A 24,143-nucleotide genomic window follows, 5' to 3' on the forward strand; every position below is an offset into this window, starting at 1 on the left:
GTTGGCAACAATAAGTCAAACTTTGCTCTTACAGCATCACAGTGTGAAATCATCCATGGCGCACACTTTCAAATGAGCATCGTGTGTTATGAATGCAACATGATCATCGATTAAGTTTATATATTTCTTCCCCGTTTTTCACACGCCAGCAAACTGACAGGTGGCACCGATGCTTTTACAAACTGCCTCCACTTACGTTTTTATCTTCAGAGGGAAAAGTGGGGCAGAATCCTCCTTAAATTAATTCTTCACAAGCTGAACTCTCTCATCCTCTCTACAGTTTCACGTTCTTTTTGATGACAGTCCTACACAGCTCTATTATAGGGGCTTTAAACAGTTATGATTAAGGCCGCCTGATGATCACGTCATGCAGCAAGTCACACGTCTATAAGTTTTGTCTAATCCAGGGGTCGGCAATCCGCGGCTCCGGAGCTGCACGTGTCTCCCTGTGGCTTTAGGAAATATCTATATTTTAAGAGTATTTAATTTATAAGCATTTTACTTTTTTCATGTAATTCAAAAATTTGAAGATTATGGTGATCTTGTAACATTAAAATAAAATATTTAATTTTTCAGTTTCCATAAATGGTCTTTTATTCAGGTTGACGGCTGACTGCACGCTCCAGTACACACCATTAAAGGATGGCGAAACAAAAGTAGACGGCATTTTTGGTTTTCTGCAGGTGGATAATTTAAGTTCAGCTTTTTATTTCATAAATAAAATAACTTTTTTTACTTAAAGTAACTTTTAACCCAGCAACTTTTGTTTCCAATTCCAAAACATGTTTAAAACTTTTTCATGCAGAAATAAAATTCTGTACAAGTTCATTAATTTTATAAATGGAACACTAGTTTATACACATACTGTAGCATGCAGGTAAAATATGCATTGTTTTAGAGGTTAAAGGTTTTGTGGCTTCTGCTGTCTTTTTTTGTGGGAAATGTTTCTTTGAGTGTTTAAGGTCGACCCCTGGTCCAAGCTTTCACTCAACTGCAGCTGATTTCACTTTTCCACTATTTAAAGCTATAAAAGTAGGAAGCGTCCTAAAAACTTGGTTCTACTCTGAGCTAGGAATATTTTCAGTCCTAAATGAACTTTGAGGCCGTTTCCTACAGATTATTGAAATACTTTGCTTATAAAAGGCTCAGGACTTAAGTCCAGGCTGAACAGTCGCCTCCTCACAACAAAATGGAAACTAAATGTTTAACCTCTAACCCAAGAGTGGCATCTTTACACTGCAAAAATGCAAATAAAATTTTTACTGAACTCATTTTTCAAAACTGTCCATTCATTAATTTAGGCAAAGAGTCTATTTATTCATAAACCCAAGGCAGTAATAACTTTAAAGCATTTCCATAAAATTATGAACATTAAATATTGCAACATATGTATTAAATTATTAAAAACAAATTCCCTTTTACAAAATGATACATTTGGAAACCCATTTCACAAAGAATGGGGAAAAAATGAAAACTTTATTTCAAAAAAATTTACAAGAACTCATTTGTACATAAACTTAGTGGTAAATATGATTTAAAAACGCTGATTATCGGATGTGCTGCTGAATGATGCTGCTGGACACAGGCTTGGCTTTCTTGGTGGGATCCTTCTCGAAACACTTCCACAGGCGGATGGTTTCATCAGAGCTGATGGACCCCAGGACGGAGCCGTCTGGACTGAGGGCCATGTTTAGGATGCGGCCTTCATGACCTGGGAAGACAAAGGAAGAACTGTTAAAGGTGTATTCTTACATAAACCAGAGGCAAGTAGCAACCCTAATCTTTCGAAACAACAGCGCGGACCTTCTAGCTCGGCCACTTTAGTGAGTGAGGGATATTTCCAGATGAAGATCTTGTCGTGGGCGAAACCATGACCAGAGACGAGCTCCTTATAGTTCGGCGCAAACACGAGAGAAGAGACCTGAAATGACAGAACAGATTATTAGCAACTTTCTCTCCATTGTACACTGAGCATGTTGCTATGGAAACAATAAAGTTCAAGCAAGTGCATCAGTATAAACCTGTGCACCGTCACAGCTTTATTAGTTTAAAAAGAATTCTAACCAATCAGAAGCCAGAACTCACTCCTGAAGCCAGTCAGAAGCCAGAACTCACTCCATACATCTAGAAATTAGTTTTATTAACCTGAGACTGTGAGTCAAAAGAGCTGACACAAGAGCCGCTGTTGACGTTCCAGATGCGAATGTGGCGGTCGCTGGTTCCTCCTCCTGATGCCAGGATGCTCGACTGCCACGGGCACCAGGCCAGCGCCTGCAAATGGGACGGGACAGAAAGTTAACAAATTATCTGCATGCACAGCACCATCCACATGTCAAATCCACATTTTAAGGGCAACCATTATGCCAAGTTTACTTTATTGCTGGTTTCCAGCATGTTGATATGAATATATCCAAAGTATTTAATTTTTCTTCCTTTGCATAAACATGTTCAGACTTTCCATTTGAAGATTAATAAAAAAAAAAATAAATGAATAAAAAAAAAAGGTAAAGACCGCTGGGCTTTTGAGGAACTAAGATAGGGGCTCAGGAGTGGATTTATCCAGAAATGTTTAGAGCCTTTCTACTTTTAAACTTTTAGCAAGTTGGTTCGTGACACTGAGGCCAGCATTGACAAAAATAACTTTACACGGTGAAGCTGAAGTCGATCACGTAATTTTGAAAGAAAGACTTATGCAAAACTTGGCAATTTTTTTTTTTTTTTACAGAGAATTATTAAAAAGTGACAGTAACTACTCTGAAGTTTGATGGGGAACATTTTATTTACAGATTTACTTTTGTGGATAAAACTACTTTAATTCACAATGCCATTCTTAATTCTTAACTCATTTAACAACTTAATCAAAATAAAACCAGTATGGAGCCAAATCTTGAGCAAGCTAGTTAGACCAACACATTATACATCATGCATGAAAGACAAGATCCCTTTTTTTTTTTTTTTTTTTTTTAAACACGTTTCAATTTTTTTTTCCAGCAAAGGAAAGGTAAACTTCACCGCATGTACGTCAGCTTAAACTTACCAACTCATTAGACTGTTAGCATGCCAGCCAAGTAGCTTGCTTATACAACTAGCCTAAAACACTTTAGCTTCATTTTAGCTCTTAATCAGATCGAGGAGATTAAACTCCATATATGGTCATTTTTTAAACTTTATGTCTCTGAATAGATCGCTATTAAAATCTCACTGAAATTCCACTTTAGACTGAATATTGTGGCATTTGCCTTCTGTTTTACTTCTTTAACACAAGAGCACAACACATCCCCTTAAAGTGTCCCTACTGTAGGCCACACCCACCTTCACGGCTCCCTGGTGTTCGTTGAACGAGTGCAGGGTTGTTTGCACTCCGCCCTGCGTGCTTGGCCAGATGTTCACCAGGTTGTCGTTTCCACCGCTGGCTAAATAACGACCGTCAGGAGACCAGGTGAGACCGCACACCTCCTGCGTGTGACCTCGGAGGGTGCACAGGTGATGATCGGCCACACGGACATCATGCTGGTGGATCAAACCGGATCTGGAGCCACTGGGGTGGACATTAGAGGACGTGTGAATGAAACGTGAGCGCTCGTATTTAACAGTTGAACATGAGCCCCTGATCTGGTCGGATCCTACCTGGACAGGACGTGATCATTCCAGGCCAGACAGCTGACTCGGGCGCGATGGCCCTCCATACTGCGCAGACGCTTCTGAGCCTGGACATCCCACAGCTATGGGGGAGAAGGAGGAAGTTAACACCTTCGTCCCATACAATAAAGTATTCATGCAGGACGTAGACCTCGGAATTTTATGCAAACTAAACTCATTACCTCCACTTTGCAGTCGCTCAAGCCAATGGCCAAGAAGTTTCCGTCTTTGCTCCAGGAGACGGAGGAGATGTAGCCGTTCTCCTCCTCCATCTTTTTTAGCATCACGATCTGCCCCACCGCAGCGTCCCACAGGTACACGTACTCCGAAAGAGCCACGGCCAGAACGTTCAGTCTGCCCCAGTCCATTAGATTCAGATCTGAGCAAACAAATCCAATTAACATCAGCCATCTAGACTGAAACATCTTATGGACAGAACCAGACCCAGCGCTGGAGTTAACTACTTACAGAAGTCGTTCCTGAGCTCGGGGGCGTCTAGGATCCTCTCTGGGACTGAAGCGATGTAGCGGCTCTTCTTTACAGAGACGGGTGTTTGAACCTGGCTGTACAGGACCTTCAGGTTGTTCTGATAACCTGTGAGCACAAAGACCGTATCTCAAATCCTGCTCGGTTAAAACATCCCTTTTGTATTTTTTTTGTGTGCGTGATTGACACTAATCACACCGACCTTCGGGCGCATTAATAGGCTTGCCTCCTAGGTGCAGGATTTTGGCCTCTTCCAAGTCAAATCCATTCAGGGTCACAGACCAGGCCTTCTGAGACGTCTGCTAAGATGTTTTAAAATGAGTCAGTTCACATCCATACTTCAGGAGTAGATATTTGGGAAGGGGGGCAAACAAAAACACTAGACTCACTGTGGACGAAGACGCTGCCTCCTCAACCGGCTCGTTTTCCTTTGCGATGAGGAAACTCGCCACGTCCATCTGTTTGCTGTTTCTGACAGGGATGTACCGGTCTCCTCCAATTTTAGAGGGTGTGTTTTGGGTCTTCCCCTTCTTCCCTGCTTAGACAATGACATTTATTTAGTTTTTAGAATCCCCGAGAAGAGATAAGGAACCAGAGAACCTGAATCAAGCTCGTACCTGGGGTTTTGCTCGGCGTCTTCGACGTGCTCAGAGACAGATTTCCAGCCTTGCTGGGCGACAGGACGCTGGTGTTGGCCGAGGTGGACGTGCTGGCTTTCCTCTGCCACCTGGCCATCGGGGCGTTGGTGATGGGCATGTCCAGCTTCAACACACTCTGGATGTCGTTATCGAAACCGAAGTGAGCCATGATGATGAGTAAAGGCCAAGCCTGAGGCACTGAAGGAGGAAAAGAAACACTTGTTTATACCAGTTTCACTTATTTATGATGATTGTGGGGGGGAAAATAATTACAGTGTGTAGAAAAATTGTGCACCAACTGCTTGAACAGAGAGCTGGTATGTGTGAAGAGTGTGTGACGTCATCATTGTCAGAATTAAAAGTAAACACTTAAAGAAATAAGCATATGAGGATTTAAGATCCAGTGTGTTTACACAAAAAAAAAACTAACAAAACAATTTGTTTTCTATTTGTAACAGAAAACAACAATTTCTATGACATGGCTCGCGCGCAGCAAGTAAACACCAAGGTGTAATTATTGAGAGTTTTTCCTTTGGTGTTAGTAAATTCTTACAAATCGTAATTAAAATCGCTTAGCGTCGTATCCGCTAACAAAAAAATATTATTTTAAGTGACAAAAATTTGAAAGAAATATACATTTAGTTTGATTTAACAGCACGTGAGAGAGCTCGCGACACCAGAAGGGACGGATAACTTAAAGCAATACAGGAACATTTTAGGCATAAAACTCACCCGATACTCCACAAAACCTTCACAGCAATCCAATAAAAAGCAACTTAGGATAAAACTTTTTTAAAAACAGATTAAAACAGATCGCTTATCCTGTGCGGTTTGGGTTCGTTTAGAGCTCGAGCGCGAGGTGCGACTGAAAAGTCCAGTAGCCTGAGAGAGCCGTTTAAATGACTGAACGCGCGCTTCTGATTGGCCCGTTTAAATCGTAACGTACTTGTTACCAAGGCAGCCGCATTCACTGTCTCGATTCTGATAGGCTGAAATCGTTTTATGGGGCGTGGCCTAAGGGATGGGCGCTCATTCGTTCCTGAAGCATACAGTATTTAAAGATAATTACAATAATTTTACATTAATGCGTTTTATAAGTTTAAGTTTTTTTAAATAAACTTATTCACTAAAATATGTAATGTAATCTATTATTTATTAATTCTAACGGTATTCATTTTGGATAAAGTTAATATTCAGCAGGATATTTTTGTTTTACATTAATTAAAGATAGAATTCACATTTATTTCTTATTATTTACTTATTTGCTATGTATTTTATAATCGTTTACATAACAGTTGTTTAATGTTCTGTAGATTCATTGTATTGATGGACTGACGCGCGGGTGGTTATGGGAAATGTATTTTCACACGGTTGTTATACAGCGTTAAATATTGTTAAACCCGGGTGTGTTCGTATATAACATTTACTACAACAAAATAGCAGAACAGAAAAACGACTTTTTTCGGTTTGTGTTAGAATTTAGCCGGGTAGTTTAAAGTGAGTAAATTGTAAAATAAAATAAAAACTATTGTGACAACTTCACTTCCGGGATGAGTGTGACGTTCACAGTCGTAGCCAATAGGAATGAGTATCTATGTGTCTCCAAGAAGCAGGAAGTGGTAATGTTTGTGTTGGGAGGAGTGTGACCAGAAACCTGACCAGAAGTAGGAACGAAACTAACCTAATTACTGCTTTGTGTTTATTTCACATTCTTAACGTATTTAATCCAGTTTTACTTACAGACGCGGAAAATAAACTCTGCTGAATTTTTAGAGTCTTGTTATTTAGTTTTTCCTGCTTTAATTCCTGTACAACACGTTTTTTTCCCCCGTGTGCCCTGTTGTCATGTGAATTAGTTTACCTCAGAAGCTCGTGTTTTTTCTCCTGACAGAAATAAAGTCATATTTTAATCGTGTTTACAGAGCGACGCTCATGTTTATCTGGATAATGGTGCGCTTTAAGCTCGCTGGCTGATTAAATCTCTGCCTTTATTCGCTTTACCTGCTGGACTCGACCTGAAGTCATCATCCGCCTCACAGGTGAGAAGCGTTTGCGCAGATTATTAACTGAAACAATCAGTTCAGATTAAACACAAGTCAGGCGGATTCTCAGGTTTATAGTTAATACTTAATCGACGTGTTTTTTAAATAATAGATTAGGCATAGTAAATAAAAAAAGATCAATATCCATTTAATGCTAATAATTTTTTAGTGTATGCGCAAAAGGCGCGCAGCCTTGACGCCCACATGTCTGTCTCTTAAAGAAGCTCAGTGTTCATGTCACAGTTTATTTCTCTGTCAATTTGCACCTTAAGGATGCGGGTTTGAGTCCCACCTTGGGGTCTGTGTGTGACCACAGTGTTGCCCGTAGTGTGTGTGTGTGTGTGTGTGTGTCCTGTGATGGCTTGGCACCCTGTCCAGTGTGTCCCCCGCCTCGAACCCTAAGTCTCCTGAGACAGGCCCTGATGCTCCTGTAGAGGAAAAGTGCAATAGAGTGAGAGAGTGAGTGAGAGTGAAACACACAGACGATACAGACGGAAATAATGGACGTTGGTTCTGTAGAATAAGGAAACATTTCACCTCGTTTGAATAGAGCTAACAGTGTGAGAGATCAGTCGGCCTCAGCTGTGTGGAAACGCCACCTAATTTATTCTCAGATACATAAAGCACATCCTAATTTATGCTGGTGTTACAACAGCGAGTCAGTAAATTAATATCTCTATCTATCTATTGTGTCTATAAATACTCATATTCACTTTAATAATTCACATTTAACATCCGATCTTTCTCTGAGAACACGAGAATTATTATTGGCATGTTCATCAGTAAATAGTTTGTGTAAGTGTAGTCGTCTCCGCGGCGTTACAGACCTGGGTGTGTGTAGTTTAAATGTAATTAAGTGTAAGATGATTAAGAATAATGTCACATCAGGGTTCTTGTGGTCTTTCAGCAGATCTTTGTCCTGTTCGACTGCGGAGTCCCCCGAGTCGGGTGGATCTGAGGGAGATTTAAGATGTTTGCCAGGAAAAATAAACGTCCAGCGCCTCCCAAAGGCCAAGGAGCTGCTGCAGCCAAACAGGTGAGTGTGATCAGGTTTCATTTTCATTCTCAGAGATATTGTTTGGATGCGGTTCGTTCTCCTTTTCATCTGGATTTTATACTGCGAAGGTACATTCTCTCACACACAGGTCGGGTTACTCTTGTAAAACGGATGCAGGTGTGTGTGTGTGTGTGTGTGTGTGTAAGTAAATCCCTGTCTCTCTTGTTGTAGATGGGTTTATTTCTGGACTTTAACCCCGAGGACATGATGGAAGTGAGTGGAAATGTGGACGATCCGGATCTGGAGGCTGAATTCGCTGCCATGGTGGGGAAGAAAACGAGCGCTGCTGCTAAAGCGAAAAAAAACGCTAAAGGTAGGAGAAGGATGTTGGAGGTCAGAAACACATTAAACACACCTGAGGGAATTCACTTTAGTAAAACATGAACTGGTGTTTTCGTGTGTTATTTTTGTGATTTAACTAATTTTAAATTAAACTAAATTTCTCATGTCAGTATCAGAGCAGGGGGCGTGGCCTAAGTGAAGTTTCGTTCTAATGAAGGAGTGTGGCCTTTGTCAGTTTTAACCAAAGAGGCGTGACCTCAGTGTCAGTTATAGTAAAGTGGGCGGGGTCTAAGTGACAGTTAAACCTGGTGAAGGTGGTGTCTGTCCTAAAAGAGGAGGTGTGGCCTAAGTCTCATTTATGGCAAAGTGGGTGTGGTCTAAGTGATAGTTAGACCTAGACTCCGTCCACACGAAGCCGGTGCGTTCCCTATCCGATCATTTTTTTGCGTGAACACGGGTCGTCCCAAGAAATATCTGCGTACACACGAAACCACTAAAACCGTTTTGTATATATACACACTATACACGGAGAAGAAGACTTTGAGCATGCGCATAACCTTCGCGCTGTATACGAACCAAGATGGTGTTGTCCATTATCGCTTGTTGCTCATAACAGTTGCATAGAAACAATAGATTTTGCTGTAATAAAGCTAGTAGGCTTTGTAGCAACACGAACACAATCATGTAGTCCGCCATTATTGTTGTTGCTGTTACGTGTGACGCAGCCGACACGTGATGTGATGACATCATCGTTTCACAAAATATACGGATTGGCCGTACACACGAAGACGCCAGGGTGTCGTTTTTAGATTTATCCCCTTTGGGACCCGGTTTAAAAAAATAGCGCTTTCAGTCTCCTAAAACGCCGGATCCGTGTGGACAAAACGCCAATACGATAAAAAATTTATACGTATACAGCGAAACGCGTCTCCGTGTGGACAGGCCCCTAGTAAAGGTGGTGTCTGTCCTAAAAAAGTAGGTGTGGCCTAGGTTGCATTAATAGTAAAGTGGGTGTGGTTTAAGTGACGGTTAAACATAGTCAAGGAGGTGTCTGTCCTAAAAGAGAAGGTGTGGCCTAAGCAGTGGCGGTTTTAGGCATGGGCGAACGCCTGGGGTGGGGGGATAATAATCTGTGCCGCTAAGCAGTTTTCCATTATCTATGATAGCTGTGCCGCCCCTGCTGCTAAAGGAGCTGCACAGAAGCTGAGCGCGAGCGGAGAGGGAAGGGAGCGGGGGGGTCGTGAGTGACAGCGTTGGGGGAAATCTGTTGATTGTCGAATCGTCGATTACAAAGTAAACACAGCAATGAAGAGAAAAAGTCCAAAGCTGTCAGGTGCCCAATTTAGGAAAAAATAAAAGAAGATGAGGAGAAACGGGTAAAAGATAAAGATATACAACAATGTTCTCTCTGTATGATTAAGGAATTCATGTCATTATGTTAATTAATGGTATAACGTTAACTCTTAGTTATTTTAGTTTCAGTTTGTGTTTTCTGTTCTGCAGTGAAATACATAATAAAATTTTCTTTCATGTGATTTATTCTATATTTATTCTATATTTTATTTGCATATTATTCTTGATAATTTAAAATATTTTAACTAATATTGGTACTAATTTGTACAGAGTATTAATTTAAGTTATGACTAGTTTATTTATTTTTTGCAAAAATTAGTCTGTTACGGAACGACATGTAGTATTACTACAATAGAACGTGTGGTGTGTACAAAATGTGAAGTTTTGTCATGTTTTTTTTTTTTTTTTTGGGGGGGGATTCAACTCAGTGTAGAACCACCACTGGGCCTCAGTCTCATTGATAGTGAAGTGTGCGCTCTCTAAGTGACAGTAAGACCTAGTAAAGGAGGTGTTGGTCCCAAAAGAGGAGACGTGGCTTAATTCTCATTTCTAATAAAGTGGGCGTGGTCTAAGCGAAGTTTCTACTAAGAAGCTGTAGTCTTAGTGGCTTTAAGTCACCTTAAAGAGGTGTGGCTTAAATATCTGCTGCTTTTTTTCAGCTCCGTTACCGATGGAGGATATCGCGAGGATGACTGAGGCGTGCATGAAGGACCTCGACGACGATGACGATGATGACACTGACCTGGAGGGTGATGAAGATCTCCTGGTATTTTCATTGTTTTTCTTGCTAGGTTTTGCTTTGGAGTTGTGTGTGTGTGTGTGTGTGTGTGTGCGCGCGTGTGTGCACATGTGCGTGGTGTGCACGTATAAGCAGTGTGTATGCTTTGTCTGTTGTAGGCGGAGCTACAGGAAGTGGTGGGTGAAGAGGAAACTGATTCTGGGGCAGAAACTGCCACCTCGCCTGGTACTGAGGAAACCGGGACAGTGGAGCTGGAACCACAGGTACCACAGGTACCAAAACAGTCCTTCTGAAAACCTGCGGAATGACACACACAGAATAACCCACATGCATTGTGGGTTAGAGTTACATTTTTTGTTTTAAAATAATATATTTGTATTAAATATGCAGATGGAAAAGATAAAGTAGCTTGTAAATATTTATTTTATTCTTAAATTTTTTTTTACTTAAGTTGCGTTTATAAAAGTATTATAACAGTATTATAATATAAACATGTATTATTAATTGCTACAATGTTACTGCTAATAACACTTCACTAGAATCACTCTGAGGTCAAACACAAAATTCAAGGCAATGAACCAATGTCGTGTAAACACTGATGTCACTGTTGTTGCCCCGCCCACAGGAAATGAAGGCACCATCTACTCCCTCCACCACTGCACCAGCAACAGTAGCAGCAGTTGGTCTGGAACACACACTTCAGGAGAGGATCGTCATGTACAACACAGCTCTAAAGAATGCTAAAGCTGCGGGAGAGTCGGCGAAAGTTCGCCGCTTCGACAGGGGGCTCAAGGTGCTGAAAATCTGCCATCTGAGTATCATCACTTTTTGTGTTATTTTGTTTACTATTATTAATAATATTAATAATGATAAGAATGTTTTTTTTTCTTCCCCCAGACACTCCAGAGCATGCTCGCAACCATGCGTAAGGGAGGAAAGATAAACGAAGCAGAGATCCCGCCTCCGGTAGCGTCTGGTAGCCGTAACGATGCTGTTCCTCCCTCAACTCCTCCTGCAGCTGCACCGTCTCCATCTGAGTCGGACAGCGCCGTGGAGACCTCACCCGTGTCCCCAGAGACCGCCTCTGTACCCACGCTGCCGGTCTGGATGAGCACTTATCTGAAATGTTCTCGAATTTTTAATGCTGCACGCTTAAGCTCATGATTAACTTGATTTATTGTGAAGATGAGATTTTAACATAAAAAATTGTACATTAGGAAAAAAGCTGAGCATCAGGTTAAAGACGTGTTATTGCAAAGTAAAATATAAGGGGAAATTACTTCCCACATAGGACATAAGGACATTCAGAACTGGTTAACCAGGAAAATGGGCGTGGCCTATTGGGTTGGGAGAAACGTAAATAAATCAGTGATTTACATAAAATTTTATCTAAATAAAAACAGATTTGTGAAAAAATCACGTTGTTATTGTTTCTGCCCTGCCCACAGAAAGTGAAAGTGTCCCCACCAGAGACCTCGTCTATTTCCATGAAGACATCCACGCCACCTGCCAGCAGCGACAGTCCGGCTTGTAAGGAGACGCTGTTGGAGAGACAGAAGGAGTACAGGATCGCCGCTCTGAGGGCGAAACAAGCCGGAGACCTGGAGCAGGCCAAAACACACATGAGGAGCAGCAAGGTGAGTGGAGTGTCTGCGCCCGTCTGTCTGCGCCCGTCTGTCTGCGCCCGTCTGTCCGCGCCCGTCTGTCTCTACCCATCTCTCTGCCTGACCGTTCCTCTGTTCTCTAACTACACCCTGTTTGTGTTTCTGTATCTGTCTCCCTCTGTCTTTTTTCTGCTCTGTCTCTCTGTACCTGTCTGTCTCTCTGCCTGTGTCTTTATTCTTATACAGGTTACACACTCGACTTCCTGTCTGTCTAGTGTCTATCTACTTGATTTTTATTGATCTCTCCGTCTCTTTAACTGTCTCCCTGTTTGCCTATACATCTCTCACGCTTACTTTGTTTCTCACTTCTCATCGTCTGTCTGTCTGCATGTCTACTCAGTCTGTCCAACTCTGTCTCTCTGTTTGATTGACTTCCTAGTTCTTTATTCTCATACTTTAAGTATATTTTATATATTTGTCTCTTTTTTCTCTGTTTAGCACATTTCCCCCTCTTTCTCTCCCTCTCTCTTTCTCTCCCTCTCTCTCTCTTTCTCTCTCCCTCTCCCTCTCTCTTTCTTTCCCTCTCTTTCTCTCCCTCTCTCTTTCTTTTTCTCTCTCTCTCTCCCTCTCCCTCTCTCTCCCTCTCTCTTTCTTTCCCTCTCTCTCTCTTTCTCTCTCTCTCTCTCTCTCTTTTTCTCTCTCTCTCCCTCTCCCCCTCTCTCTCTCTCTTTCTCTTTCTCCCTCTCACTCTTTCTCCCTCTCCCTCTCTCTCTCTCTTTCTCTCCCTCTCCCTCTCTCTCTCTCTTTCTCTCCCTCTCCCTCTCTCTCTCTCTTTCTCTCCCGCTCCCTCTCTCTCTCTTTCTCTCCCTCTCTCTCTCTCTCTCTCTCTCACTATATATACTCTATATAAACCTGACCCTGTTGTGGCCTTGTGGTTTCCCAGCACTCTTCTTTTTGTGCAGATCAAGATGTGTCTAATTCTGCACTTTAAAGGCACATGTTTCTAGATGTGGATGTGAAGTCGTGTGTATTATTGTCAAGTGTTTATTAAAAAACAAAAACAATATTTCTCAGTCTTTGACATAGCAAGATGTTGAAGATAGAAAATAAAATCTGCACAGAATTTAGAAATGATACGGAGTCTCCTTCCTCCAGCAATTGTGATGCTAATATTATAGCTCACCTGCACTTCTGTCCCAGTAGTAAAAGTTTGTGCACCCCCAGCTTTAATCTTCTGTCTGTCAGACATGCTGCTTTCTGCTCGTCTCAGCACGAACACACTAACCGCTCTTCAGTCAGGAATGAGAGTCACAAGGGGAAGTTACCGAGCGTTGCTCCTCTCTCTCTTTCTCTCTGCTGCAGAGTTTTGATGCTGCTCTCGCGGCGCTGGAGAAAGGAGAGAGCGTGGACTTTCATCAACTTCCTCCTTCCCTGTCTGGAGGTGAGTCGAATCCATTCCCTAAATCATCTGCATATAAATGGTTTATGGTTCAACTTCCTGTTTTGGTCAGAGGTAAAAGGTCAGTTGTGAGTTGTTGAGCTAGAGAAAGTGCCAGAATAATGCAAAACTTCTAGCTATGAGATTTGTTAAATTGGTAGCTTCATAGCTAAAGAATAATAATACAGAATTATCTGTACATAATTAAGTGAAATTTGTTTAGTTTATTAATAATGTCTATATGTATATTTATTTTTTTTCTTCTCTTCTTCTTCTTTTTCTCTTTCTTTTCTTTTACCACAGAGACGGAAACTGCTCCAAAGCCGACTGTAAAGATTTCCCAGTCGACCCCGAACATGCAGGGTCAGCACTGTTCAATATACTTTCATAAAAAAAATATTAGCCAGCATGCTAGCGCAGGTTAACTAGCATGTGGTTGAGGAGAAAACTGTTTCCTTACGCCATGACAGTGTGACCTAGCATGTGACCTCAACGTTTGTTGAGGAACTTAATTAAAAAATAATGTCGGACATTTTTTACAGCCATTATAACTTGGTAAGTTTTACAGAAAACACTGACTGGAAATGTTTGCTATAAATTTAAGAACCTGAAGTAGCGCTGTAGCTAGCTTACGATTGAAAAAAAATGTTTGTGGAATAACTGAAAAGTGTAATTAGCATGCTAACATGGAAAAGTGTTTGGCTAAGACTAGCATGAAGTCATTACTAGATAATATTTATTGAGAAAACTGACAATGTTAGTTTATAGTTATTTTTACTGTGTGTGTGTGTGTGTGTGTGTGTGTGTGCGCGCGTGTGTCTGAATAATTACATTATGTGTATACGTATTAATAGTGTAATAAATATGTTTATAGTGCAAAGAGACATGGTTTTGCAGTGCATTATGGGTAATACACACGACTCTTACACCTCAGAAAACAGTTTTATCTCGCTTTTGTTATTTTATCCGCGCAGCGCCCGAGGCCGCGGTGAGTCCGTCCGGCCCGGTTCCGCCCAAAACCGTTTTAGAAGCTCTGGAGCAGAGGATGGCCAAATACAAAGAGACATGCGATCAGGCTAAAGCCAACGGCGACGACCGCAAAGCGCGCATGTATGATCGCATCGTCAAGGTAACCGATCACATGACCCATTCATCAGTAAACACAGTGTGTAGCGGGTTTATTAAACTTTCCTGCCGTCCGCAGCAATATCAAAGTGCCATCCGGTCACACAAAGCAGGACGAGCTGTTAACTACGAAGAGCTGCCAGTACCGCCAGGTCTGTCTCACACACACATACACACACACACACACACACACACACACACCCGCACACGTTTCTGTTAATGCTTATTTGTTTGTTACTGCGATCAGGATTTCCACCAATCCCAGGACAGGAGGCGGTTAAACCCGAGGAAGGATTGGCTGCTGCTTTGGAGTCGGCCAATAAGCTCACCTCTAACGAGGCAGAGGGTGGAGATAAAGATGAGGAGGGGGAAGAACCAGAGAAAAAAATCAAACAGGTGTGCGTCTTTAATTTAAAAGCATTCTTTATAAGGAAGGAAAAAAATGTATTTGCAAGAAACGATGAGTGGGCCCAAGCACCTTGCGCCATTGCCCTCAACCTTTCCAGGCACACCTAATAGACAGTGGACACAGTGGGCACACGCATTTAAAGGGGACATACCAATACCGTTATGACATAATGACAGCAGAAGGTTAGGGCCGATATCGTCACGACTTAGATATCAAAATTCCCTCCATTATTTTGCATCCTCAGTGTTTTGAGATCACGTTCCACTGGGTGCGTTTTGCAAACAACCGGGTTTGTACCGGGTTTCGCATGTATACGTGCATGTGTGTATGAGCTCTGCAGCAAAATCTCGTGTGAGCACTTTCAGACATCAGCACTATCATAGCAATGGTGATGACGTAATAGCCATTATGTCATAGTGCTTGGGCCCTAACCATGGAGATGGTTAACCAAGTAGAAAAACAAGACAGGATGTGATAGAAGGATGGAAAGATAAACATGGTTGGTTCAGGCATGGAGAAAGGGAGAAAAATTAAACAGATGGACAAATAAGTGGAGAAAAAGATGAATACTTGGGTTAAAAAGTTGGATAGATGGGTGAATGCTTTAAGGGAAAGACAGATTCATACTTAAGTGTAGATAGATGATGGGATGAATGTAGGAGGAATGCATGCATGAATACGAAATTGTTTGGAAGAAAAGGTGCATGAATGGATGAATTCTTATAGAAAAAACAGATGGAGAGATTGTTGTATAGATAAATGTATGTATGTTTATGTAAAGATGGATAGAAGAAATGGATGGATGCATAGACAGCAGGAAGAGAAAGCTGCTGAGACATTGATGGATGTCCAAATTAGAAATAACGAAATAAAAACTTGGAGAAAGGTGGACAGATAGTGGATGCTTAACTATCCAGAAAGATAGAGCTGGGTTTAAGAAGACACAAATATAAAAAGATGGATGGACAAGTGGAAGATACAAATGCATAATAAACTTGGATGGATAGATAAAGTCACATATGTGATTATGTGATATAGACAACACATTCCTTTATGTAATGAGCGTATAAAAGCGATGATGTTCTCTCTGATGTTCAGCCCAAAGCTCCAGCAGCCGCAGTGGAGAAACAGAAGAAGCCGACCATCGCAGTTCCTCCGATGGTCCAGCATCCTAAAAGATCTCCTTCACCATCGCCTGACAGAAGCACCAAGAAAGAGAACATGTCTTCCACAGGTCAGTAGGTCTCCTTCACTATGTTCTTCATCCTCAGCAGTACAGGAGCCGTAACTCTGCTCTCCTTCTCTGCCGTTTCTCTTCCTCAGTGACGGAGCAGGTGGAGATGTTGGAGGCTCGGAGGAAGCAGTACATGAAGGCGGCGCTGCAGGCCAAGCAGAAGAACGATCTGGAGCAGGCCAAGGGTTACTTACGTACGGCCAAGAGCTTAGAGCCTCTGATCAGTGCAGCACGCAGCGGCAAACCACTCAACCTCAGCAAGGTGAGAGAGCAACAACCCGCAGATACAGCAGTGTGTAGGAGTGTGTCTCATGGAGGTACGGAGGGATGATTAGATAGGATGATGGAGGGATAAAATGTGGATTGCTAGGTAGATGAATGGATGTATGAAAAGTTTGATAAAATTTCATGGATGGATAAATAAAACAGAGATAGATACAGTAGGTGGGTGGATTAAATGAACAGTATAATATATGGAAAAATAGATAAATGGATGGATATTTTAACAGGTGGAGGATTGATGGCTAGACGAATGGATAAAGAGACAGAGGTATAAATGATTAGATAAACAAATGGATAGATTGTTGGATTAGATGGATAGTCTTGGATCTGTGGACAATTTGGACATAAGTAGATGAATAGATAGAAAGATGAAGAGTTGGATGGACAGATGGTTTAATTGTGATCATAACATGGAGAAAGGGCGAGTGATTAACAAATACGAATGTGGTAGTAATAATAATAATAATACAGAGGGTGTGTGTGTGTGTGTGTGTGTGTGTGTGTGTGTCAGATCCCATCTCCCCTGGTGGATGAGGACGAGGACTTCATCATGGTAAATCGCAGCGAGTTGGAGCTGTCTGAGAAAGACGAGGAGGTCTACGCTCAGCTCAACACCATGCTGAAGGAGCAGTACGAGGTGACATCATCGTGCTGTGACATCATCATTGAGGTCATTACAGGTCAAATCTGGGTCTGGAATCTGATGCCACATGTTTATTCTTTCTGTTTTAGAAATGTATGAACTACTCCAAGCAGTTTAGTCACATGGGGAACGTCTCTGAAACAACCAAGTAAGAACACACACACACACACACACACACACACACACACACACACACACACCACAATGAGAGGGTTCAGCTCTGATTTTGTGCTTCTGCTCCTAGGTTTGAGAACATGGCGGCGAGATGTAAGAAGAGTATGGAGATCCTGAAGCTGGCTCAGACCCGAGGACTCGAGCCTCCGAAGCACCACTTTGAGAAGAGAACGTATAACACCGTCAGGTCTGTACGCACATGGCCACGTCAGCTTCTCATATCCTCACACACACTGTTTTACAGACAGGTGGTTTTTTTTTTTTTTGTTTTTTTTTTACTAAAAGTCACCTTTTCTGGAAAATATTTGTGATGAGGAAAATTGTGTTTGGATCGCTCTGCTTTTTTATTTTTTATTTTGTCATGTTACCTTATAATCTAAAAATAATCTTACAATTAAATTATTATACATCTCAAAACAAAAAAAAAAAGTTTGCAATTAGTAGTAAATGTAAAAGTAGTAGTTAATATAAATCATATAATTTTTTTGTCTTTTTTATTTGCTTTTATATAGTCATATTTTTTATTTCTGCATTATATATGATATTTGTTTGAAAAAAAAACATTCACAGTTAAAAATGAGAAATCACTTTTTCACTTCACTCACTCACCCGCCGTCTTTTTCACTGAAAAAATAATCGATCAAATAAATAAATAAATAAATGTTTCCAATCCATCTGCAGATAAATCTAAAAATATTTTATAAAAACAAGCAAATACATTTATAAATTGCATATAAATAGAAATCAATACATTTTACACATTTCAAAAAATGGAAAACTTACATTTACAAATTTTTTGACTAGAGAATATGGCTTGAGATCGCATTAACTGTCATAATTTAGTTTCTATTTATTTCTCTATGTTTATAAAACTCTGAGAGTCTTTCTTTTTTTTAAAGAATATCTTATAAATGGATTTAAAAATTAAAAATGTTAATCTGGTTGAGATTAAGGCTGTGGTGTTACATTAGGAAGAAGTTAAAGGGTCTGAATACAACATGAATAAATCTAATGTAAAAGTGTGTGTGTGCGTGTGTGTGTGTGTGTGTGTGTTTTTGAAGGATATTTCCCGAGCTCAGCAGCACTGACATGGTGGTGATGATCGTTAAAGGAATGAACCTTCCCGCTCCTCACGGTGCGTCTGATCCGTGTGTGTTTACGTCTTTAAACTGACGGAGTTGAAGGAGGAAGTTGTGCAGTAATAAAGTCATGTGATGGATAACGAACTCTCACGTCACCCAGTGTGACTCTTAAAGCTCTGTCTGTCCAAAAGCGTGACTGTAATGTCCTTTTAATTCCCTTGTTTTTTTCATTTTGTGTCCACAAGGCGTCGCATCGAATGACCTGGACGCGTACGTGAAGTTTGAGTTCCCCTACCCCAGCTCAGTGAGTGTCCCTGAACCACGCTCGCTGTGGCTGCATCACACTCTGACCTCATTAGCCTTATAGCAACAAATAACATTAATAATATAATAACATGGCCACAAAACAAGTAGTTTTATCTTTTTTTAATAAACAAGAAATATCCTTTTTTTCTCCACACTATAGATCTTAAACTTGCTTTACATCATACGGATTAATCTTTACAGTCACTGATCTTTCTAGCAGTTTATTATCGAACACACTTTAATCCATGTTATGTGGTCTGTTCCAGGATCAGCCTCAGAAACACAAAACTGCAGTGATTAAAAACACCAACAGCCCTGGTGAGTGTCTCCGAGTTCATCACCTTATACAGAAAACTAAAATGAGTTATATTACAAACTTTAATTTAATTCGATTCTCTTCCTTCTGTTTATAAACTTCTTAAATTCTCTACAATAGATTTTATGGTAAATCTTAAACTGACTCAATTTGGATTTATTAATTAACATTGTTGGGTGTAATGTGTTACAAAGTAACTTTTTTGATGTAACGAGTAATTTAACGCATTAGGTCGCCATTTAACTTCTCAGGTATTTATTAATATTTTAAAAAATTTAATCCGTTCTTCAGACAATTTATGTAATCCATGAGCCAGACAGCAGTCAATCTGTAATGTGTGTGTGTGTTAGAGAGAAAGTCGTCCTACAAGCCCCGCCCCTGATAACCCGCCCTCCTCTGTTATTCCAGCTGTCAGTAGTTAACAGATTATGGGCCGAAGTGATGATGGTAGAATAATTATAAAGGTCTTGACTAAAACAACATGCATGAGGAATCACAAAGGAGTTTTCATTTGCTGCCATGGAAAAGTACTCGAACTAGTTACTTTGATCAGAAAGTAACGCTGTAATGTATCTAATTTTAATGACAGTGTAACTTTGTAATGTAATTAGTTACTTTAAAAAGTAACGTCTCCCAACACTGTTAGTTAAATAGTTAAATCATCCTTCTTCATTTTCAGTTGCACACACATGACTCATGATGTCACTCTCTGCTTGTTAATGTGAATTATTTGACCTCGCTTCTCATCTTTGACGCTGTAGAGTACAACCAGAGCTTTACCATAAACATTAACCGCAACCACCGCGGCTTCAGGAGAGTGGTTCAGTCCAAAGGCATCAAACTGGAAGTGTTTCATAAAGGGTGAGACGCCGAGACACTGAAACACATAAAGCTCCAGCTGTCTGCTGAATGTAGATTTATTCAAATAAAATACATGTTGTCTGTCTGTGTGTCTGTGTGTCTGTGTGTGTGTGTGTGTGTGTGTGAAACAGTGGTTTCTTGAGGAGTGATAAACCTGTAGGCACTGCACACGTTAAACTGGAAAAACTGGAGACAGAGAGCGAAGTGCGCGAGATAGTGGAGGTGAGCTATGACTGATTCACTCACTGATTCACTCATAGACTGATTCATTGACTCATTGATTCATTCACTCAGATTCACTGACGGACTACAAGACTGATTCACTTAATAATCTTAAAATTAGACCTATTACCAGGTAACGGATTCACTGACTCTGACTCACTCATTTACTGACTGACTCACACTTTTACTGACTGATTCACTGACTCACTCTTTTACTGACTGATTCACTGACTCACTCTTTTACTGACTGATTCACTGACTCACTCATTTACTGACTGATTCACTGACTCACTTTTACTGACTGATTCACTGACTCTTACTCACTCCTTTATTGACTGATTTACTGACTGACTCACACTTCTACTGACTGATTTACTGACTCACAATTTTACTGACTGGTTTACTGACACTCTGACTCATTCTTTTTCCCGACTGATTCACTGACTTACACTTTTACTGACTGATTCACTGACACTCTGACTCACACTTTTACTGACTGATTCACTGACTCACTCATTTACTGACTGACTCACTCATTTACTGACTGATTCACTGACTCACTTATTTACTGACTGATTCACTGACTCACACTTTTACTGACTGATTCACTGACTTACTTTTTTACTGACTGATTCACTGACACTCTAACTCACTCATTTACTGACTGATTCACTGACTCAATGATTACATCACTGACTGTCTGACCCACTTAACCTATGAACTTAATTGATTCAGTTTAATTGATTGATTGATACCTATCACTCACTAACTCCATAACAGACTCACTGACCCATCCACTGACTCATCAACTCATTAAGTGACTTACTGATTGATTCACTAAATACCCACAGCGTTGATGTTCTCTCTCTCTCTCTCTTTGTGTGTGTGTGTGTGTGTGCGCAATTTAGGTGATGGATGGCCGGAAGCCCACAGGAGGTCGTTTAGAGGTCAGAGTTCGTCTCCGAGAGCCCTTAAGCGGGCAGGACGCGCAGACGGTCACTGAGCGCTGGCTGGTGCTCGACCAATCACACGTCAGTGTCACACACCTCTCGTAACACACTCTGTACTTATCATACATACTGTAAATAAACCGTTGATGATACATTTGGATAACGAACGATGCCGGCGGTTAGAGATCAGAGTGAAGGTGTTGTTGAGGTCGTGTTCTCTGTCTCTTCTCTCCTCAGTAGGTCTGATCTTCACACTGACTGATGCACCGTGACCTCACACTCCGACACGCTGCTGTTACAGAGTTTGGGAGAAAACGTCACACTTTCACACCAGAACCACACTGGTGGACCACACAGTCCACCATCCGGAGGAAAAACACACACACACACACCTGTTACACAAAGGGATTAAATGAATGAATGAAGTCACATGCTGTAAATTGTGTCGCACTTCTGCATCGATACCAAAGCGACGCGTGGAGCTGGAGCGCGCGGCGGTGCGCGCGGCGGTGCGCGCGGCTCTGCGAGTTCGCGGTTCTTTATCCTGCTGTTTAATAGCACAAAGTCTGCTGTAACTCTGACGCTCAAATGACTCGCCTATGCAAAAACGCTTTTCTGTCCGCTGCTGGTTTTATAAACTCGTTTGTACGTCCTAACGCCGATTTGCTGCACGGAAAGACACGGGTTCAACCGCACGCCAAAGCCGTAATCCGCGTTCACGCAAACACAAATGATTACAACACACACACACACACACACACACAAAGCTTGAAAGCACTGCTGCATTCGCATTTAATACTGCGCAATCTCTTCTTCCTGAACCGGTTCCTAAACACCCACGTCCACTTCCACTGGTCCACACCCTCAGAGCTCTTCATCCTCAGACGACCTCCGGTTAGTGGAGGTCAACCAGACACAGTGGATCAAAAAGTCCTCGAGCAGAAATATCGCTCACTGAATTTTCTGTCCTAGATTGTCTTAGAGCGCCACCCGCAGGACTGGAGCACCTGTACGTGACGGCTACATAAACTCGTAAAGGTTCTTTCTTTTTCCTGCAAAAACACTCCCAGGTGTCGTCTTCTCACGAAGTACGCTGAAGTGTTAAGTTGTGTAAGTTTAAGTTTGTTACTGTGTGTGTTTTCACACTTTAGCAGAGTTTAAACCTTTTGATTTAATCATCGTTTTTTATCAAAAACTTTAAGCAATAAATTGTTTGCTAATGTGAGCGGGCGGTTCTGTAATTCAATTAGAAAGTAATTGTCGTTGTTGTTGGCCGTCAGATCTTTTTTTTATAATATTAAAAGTGTTTTTTTTTCTCGTTTAAAAAAAAATCTCCGTAATGACACAATTTTTATTATTTTTTTTCTAACGTAGGTAAGGTGCAGATTTCAAGCTGTAAAATTTGATGAAATTGAATGAGGGTGTGTTATAAACATCAGGATGACCCACACACACACACACACACACACACACTTCTCAGCTGCTCTTCTTGCACTTTGATGTCACGTTGGGGTCCTGTCGCTCTTCCGGCTGTTAGCCAAGTTTACACACACTGCTCTGCAGGAGACTTTTATTGTTGTCGTCGTCATTATTATTATTATTATTATAGTTATTATCAGTGTGAGTTTTTTCATTTTAGATAATTTATTATATCGACTAAGTCTTGCCAAGCTAACTGGTTGCCATGGAAATATAGTCTAATAGCTTTTATTCGTCACCCGTCAGCCGCGTTAGCTGATAGTCGGTCATACACGAACACGTCGCAAATATTTAACACGCAATATTAACATAAGCACTTTCGAATCGCAGAGCGAAACTGAGACCAAACTTCAGAAATCGCTTTACGAATATTTATGCTTTAGTCTGTAGTTCCACTGAGTCGAGCAAAAAAAAAAAATTTTGCTAATAATTCATTAGCGTCACTCAAACACACACACACACACGAATCATCACATGTTAAACTAGTTCGTTCATAAAGTTAATTGTAAGTGGGCGGGGCCTAGATGCAGGCGGAGTCATGTTGATCAATGCTGACTGGGAAAGTCCTAAAAGATTTCATCGCTCAGTTATGCAGCGATTCGCCAAAAAATTATTTCACTACTTTATCGTTCTTCCATTTCACACGTTTTAATGTCTTGTGATTTTATTTTATTTTTCCCCAAACAATGTTTGTGCCATTCCAAAGTTATTAATTGTGTCTCTGATTCACGATCGCCGACTCTAATCAACACCAAGTCTAACTCGGTCTCTTACTTTGGACATGACATTTCCTTCTAAAAAGGCAATCCCAAAATTCTGACACACACACACACACAAACAGGTGGAATTACATAAGTCTGTGTATGTGTGTGTGAAAACGTAGCAGATAAACATGATGTTGTGTTTCTCTGAAAACTTGATGAAGGAGCCGAGACTGTTTTCAGACTGTTGTAGATGATTTGTGAATAAAAACCTCTTTTAAAGATTAAAGACGTCTTTTTATTTCTTTTTAATGTTTGTTATAGAAAATTAACCTTTAATGCTGCTTTCCAATCATCATCAAATTTATTAAAGTATGAATAACATTTATTAAATAATCCTGGATGCTGAGATTTCCGTTTGTCTTCCTGATGTAAACGCTGTAAGCCCCGCCCACACCACATGGTTCTGTCAGAAAACTCGGCAGCGAAAATTAAAACTTTTTCTTTTTTTCCCCCTCATTAAAGTTAGATTTTTGGTTTTCAACTTTTTTTAATTCACTTTTAAATTGCCTGAAAGTCAGATCCTCAGATCTCGGCCTCAGGTCGTGACGTGAAGCTCAAATTTGGATTCCTGTCCTGGTCTCGACCTCCTTAACGTGTGCTGTGAGTTTGGGTTTATTTTGCAAAAGTCGGATTTTTTTACCAAAAACACAAAGACTAACCCCTTACTGGTTTTTCTTTTTGGGTGAAAAATCCGACTTTTTCCGATTTTCTCCAAATTCACACCACAGATTAAGGAGGTCGAGACCGGGACAGGAATCAGAGTTTGACGTTCCCACGACACTCCAGAGCCGAGATCCGAGAATCTGATGTTCAGTGTGTTCCGGTCATTCTCGAGACATTGAACCAAAATAAATAAACATGAATAAAATTAAAAATCTTTTTTAAACATCAATAAACATTTTCATTTTACTGCTGAGTTTCTGTTTTTTCCTTCTGATGCAAACATATTATGTGGGCGGGGCTTCCTATAAATCTGTTCTAATGAGAGTGAAAAATCAGTGGCTTTGTTTACAGAATT

The 24,143-nt window shown here is 40.8% G+C and overlaps 2 protein-coding genes across 6 annotated transcripts; one reads left to right on the plus strand and one right to left on the minus strand.

The window, feature by feature from the left end:
- Positions 1-1,457: 1,457 nt before the first annotated feature.
- Positions 1,458-5,635, minus strand: cdc20 (cell division cycle 20 homolog). 2 transcript variants are annotated; one of them, XM_053487015.1, is made up of 11 exons: positions 5,496-5,635; positions 4,743-4,961; positions 4,515-4,660; positions 4,328-4,424; positions 4,108-4,233; positions 3,822-4,018; positions 3,628-3,722; positions 3,313-3,538; positions 2,146-2,271; positions 1,804-1,921; positions 1,458-1,711 (listed from the first exon to the last, which is right to left on the minus strand). In XM_053487015.1, the coding sequence occupies exons 2-11, from the start codon at positions 4,930-4,932 to the stop codon at positions 1,548-1,550; spliced, it is 1,485 nt and encodes a 494-aa protein (XP_053342990.1). In that variant the 5' UTR covers positions 4,933-4,961; positions 5,496-5,635; the 3' UTR covers positions 1,458-1,547. The 2 variants fall into 2 exon arrangements, with proteins under 2 accessions (XP_053342990.1, XP_053342989.1); XM_053487014.1 differs by having other exon boundaries at positions 4,328-4,427.
- A 764-nt stretch (positions 5,636-6,399) lies between these two features.
- Positions 6,400-22,160, plus strand: cc2d1b (coiled-coil and C2 domain containing 1B). Of its 4 annotated transcripts, none has more exons than XM_053486220.1 (25): positions 6,400-6,427; positions 6,686-6,802; positions 7,713-7,841; positions 8,034-8,175; positions 10,157-10,263; positions 10,395-10,499; positions 10,862-11,029; positions 11,134-11,337; positions 11,685-11,873; positions 13,203-13,281; positions 13,582-13,641; positions 14,253-14,407; positions 14,483-14,555; positions 14,651-14,799; positions 15,911-16,046; positions 16,136-16,308; positions 16,840-16,965; positions 17,061-17,119; positions 17,216-17,332; positions 18,207-18,280; positions 18,473-18,531; positions 18,800-18,851; positions 19,611-19,710; positions 19,842-19,932; positions 20,841-21,002. In XM_053486220.1, exons 3-25 carry the CDS (start codon positions 7,776-7,778, stop codon positions 20,985-20,987), a joined length of 2,631 nt encoding a protein of 876 aa, XP_053342195.1. In that variant the 5' UTR covers positions 6,400-6,427; positions 6,686-6,802; positions 7,713-7,775; the 3' UTR covers positions 20,988-21,002. The 4 variants fall into 4 exon arrangements, with proteins under 4 accessions (XP_053342195.1, XP_053342196.1, XP_053342198.1 ...); XM_053486221.1 differs by having other exon boundaries at positions 7,716-7,841; XM_053486223.1 differs by adding an exon at positions 21,120-22,160 and having other exon boundaries at positions 6,402-6,802; positions 10,395-10,508; positions 20,841-20,963.
- The last annotated feature ends 1,983 nt before the right edge of the window (positions 22,161-24,143 follow it).

The sequence above is a fragment of the Clarias gariepinus genome, chromosome 25, assembly GCF_024256425.1.
Source record: "Clarias gariepinus isolate MV-2021 ecotype Netherlands chromosome 25, CGAR_prim_01v2, whole genome shotgun sequence".
In the NCBI taxonomy this organism is placed as follows: Eukaryota; Metazoa; Chordata; class Actinopteri; order Siluriformes; family Clariidae; genus Clarias; species Clarias gariepinus.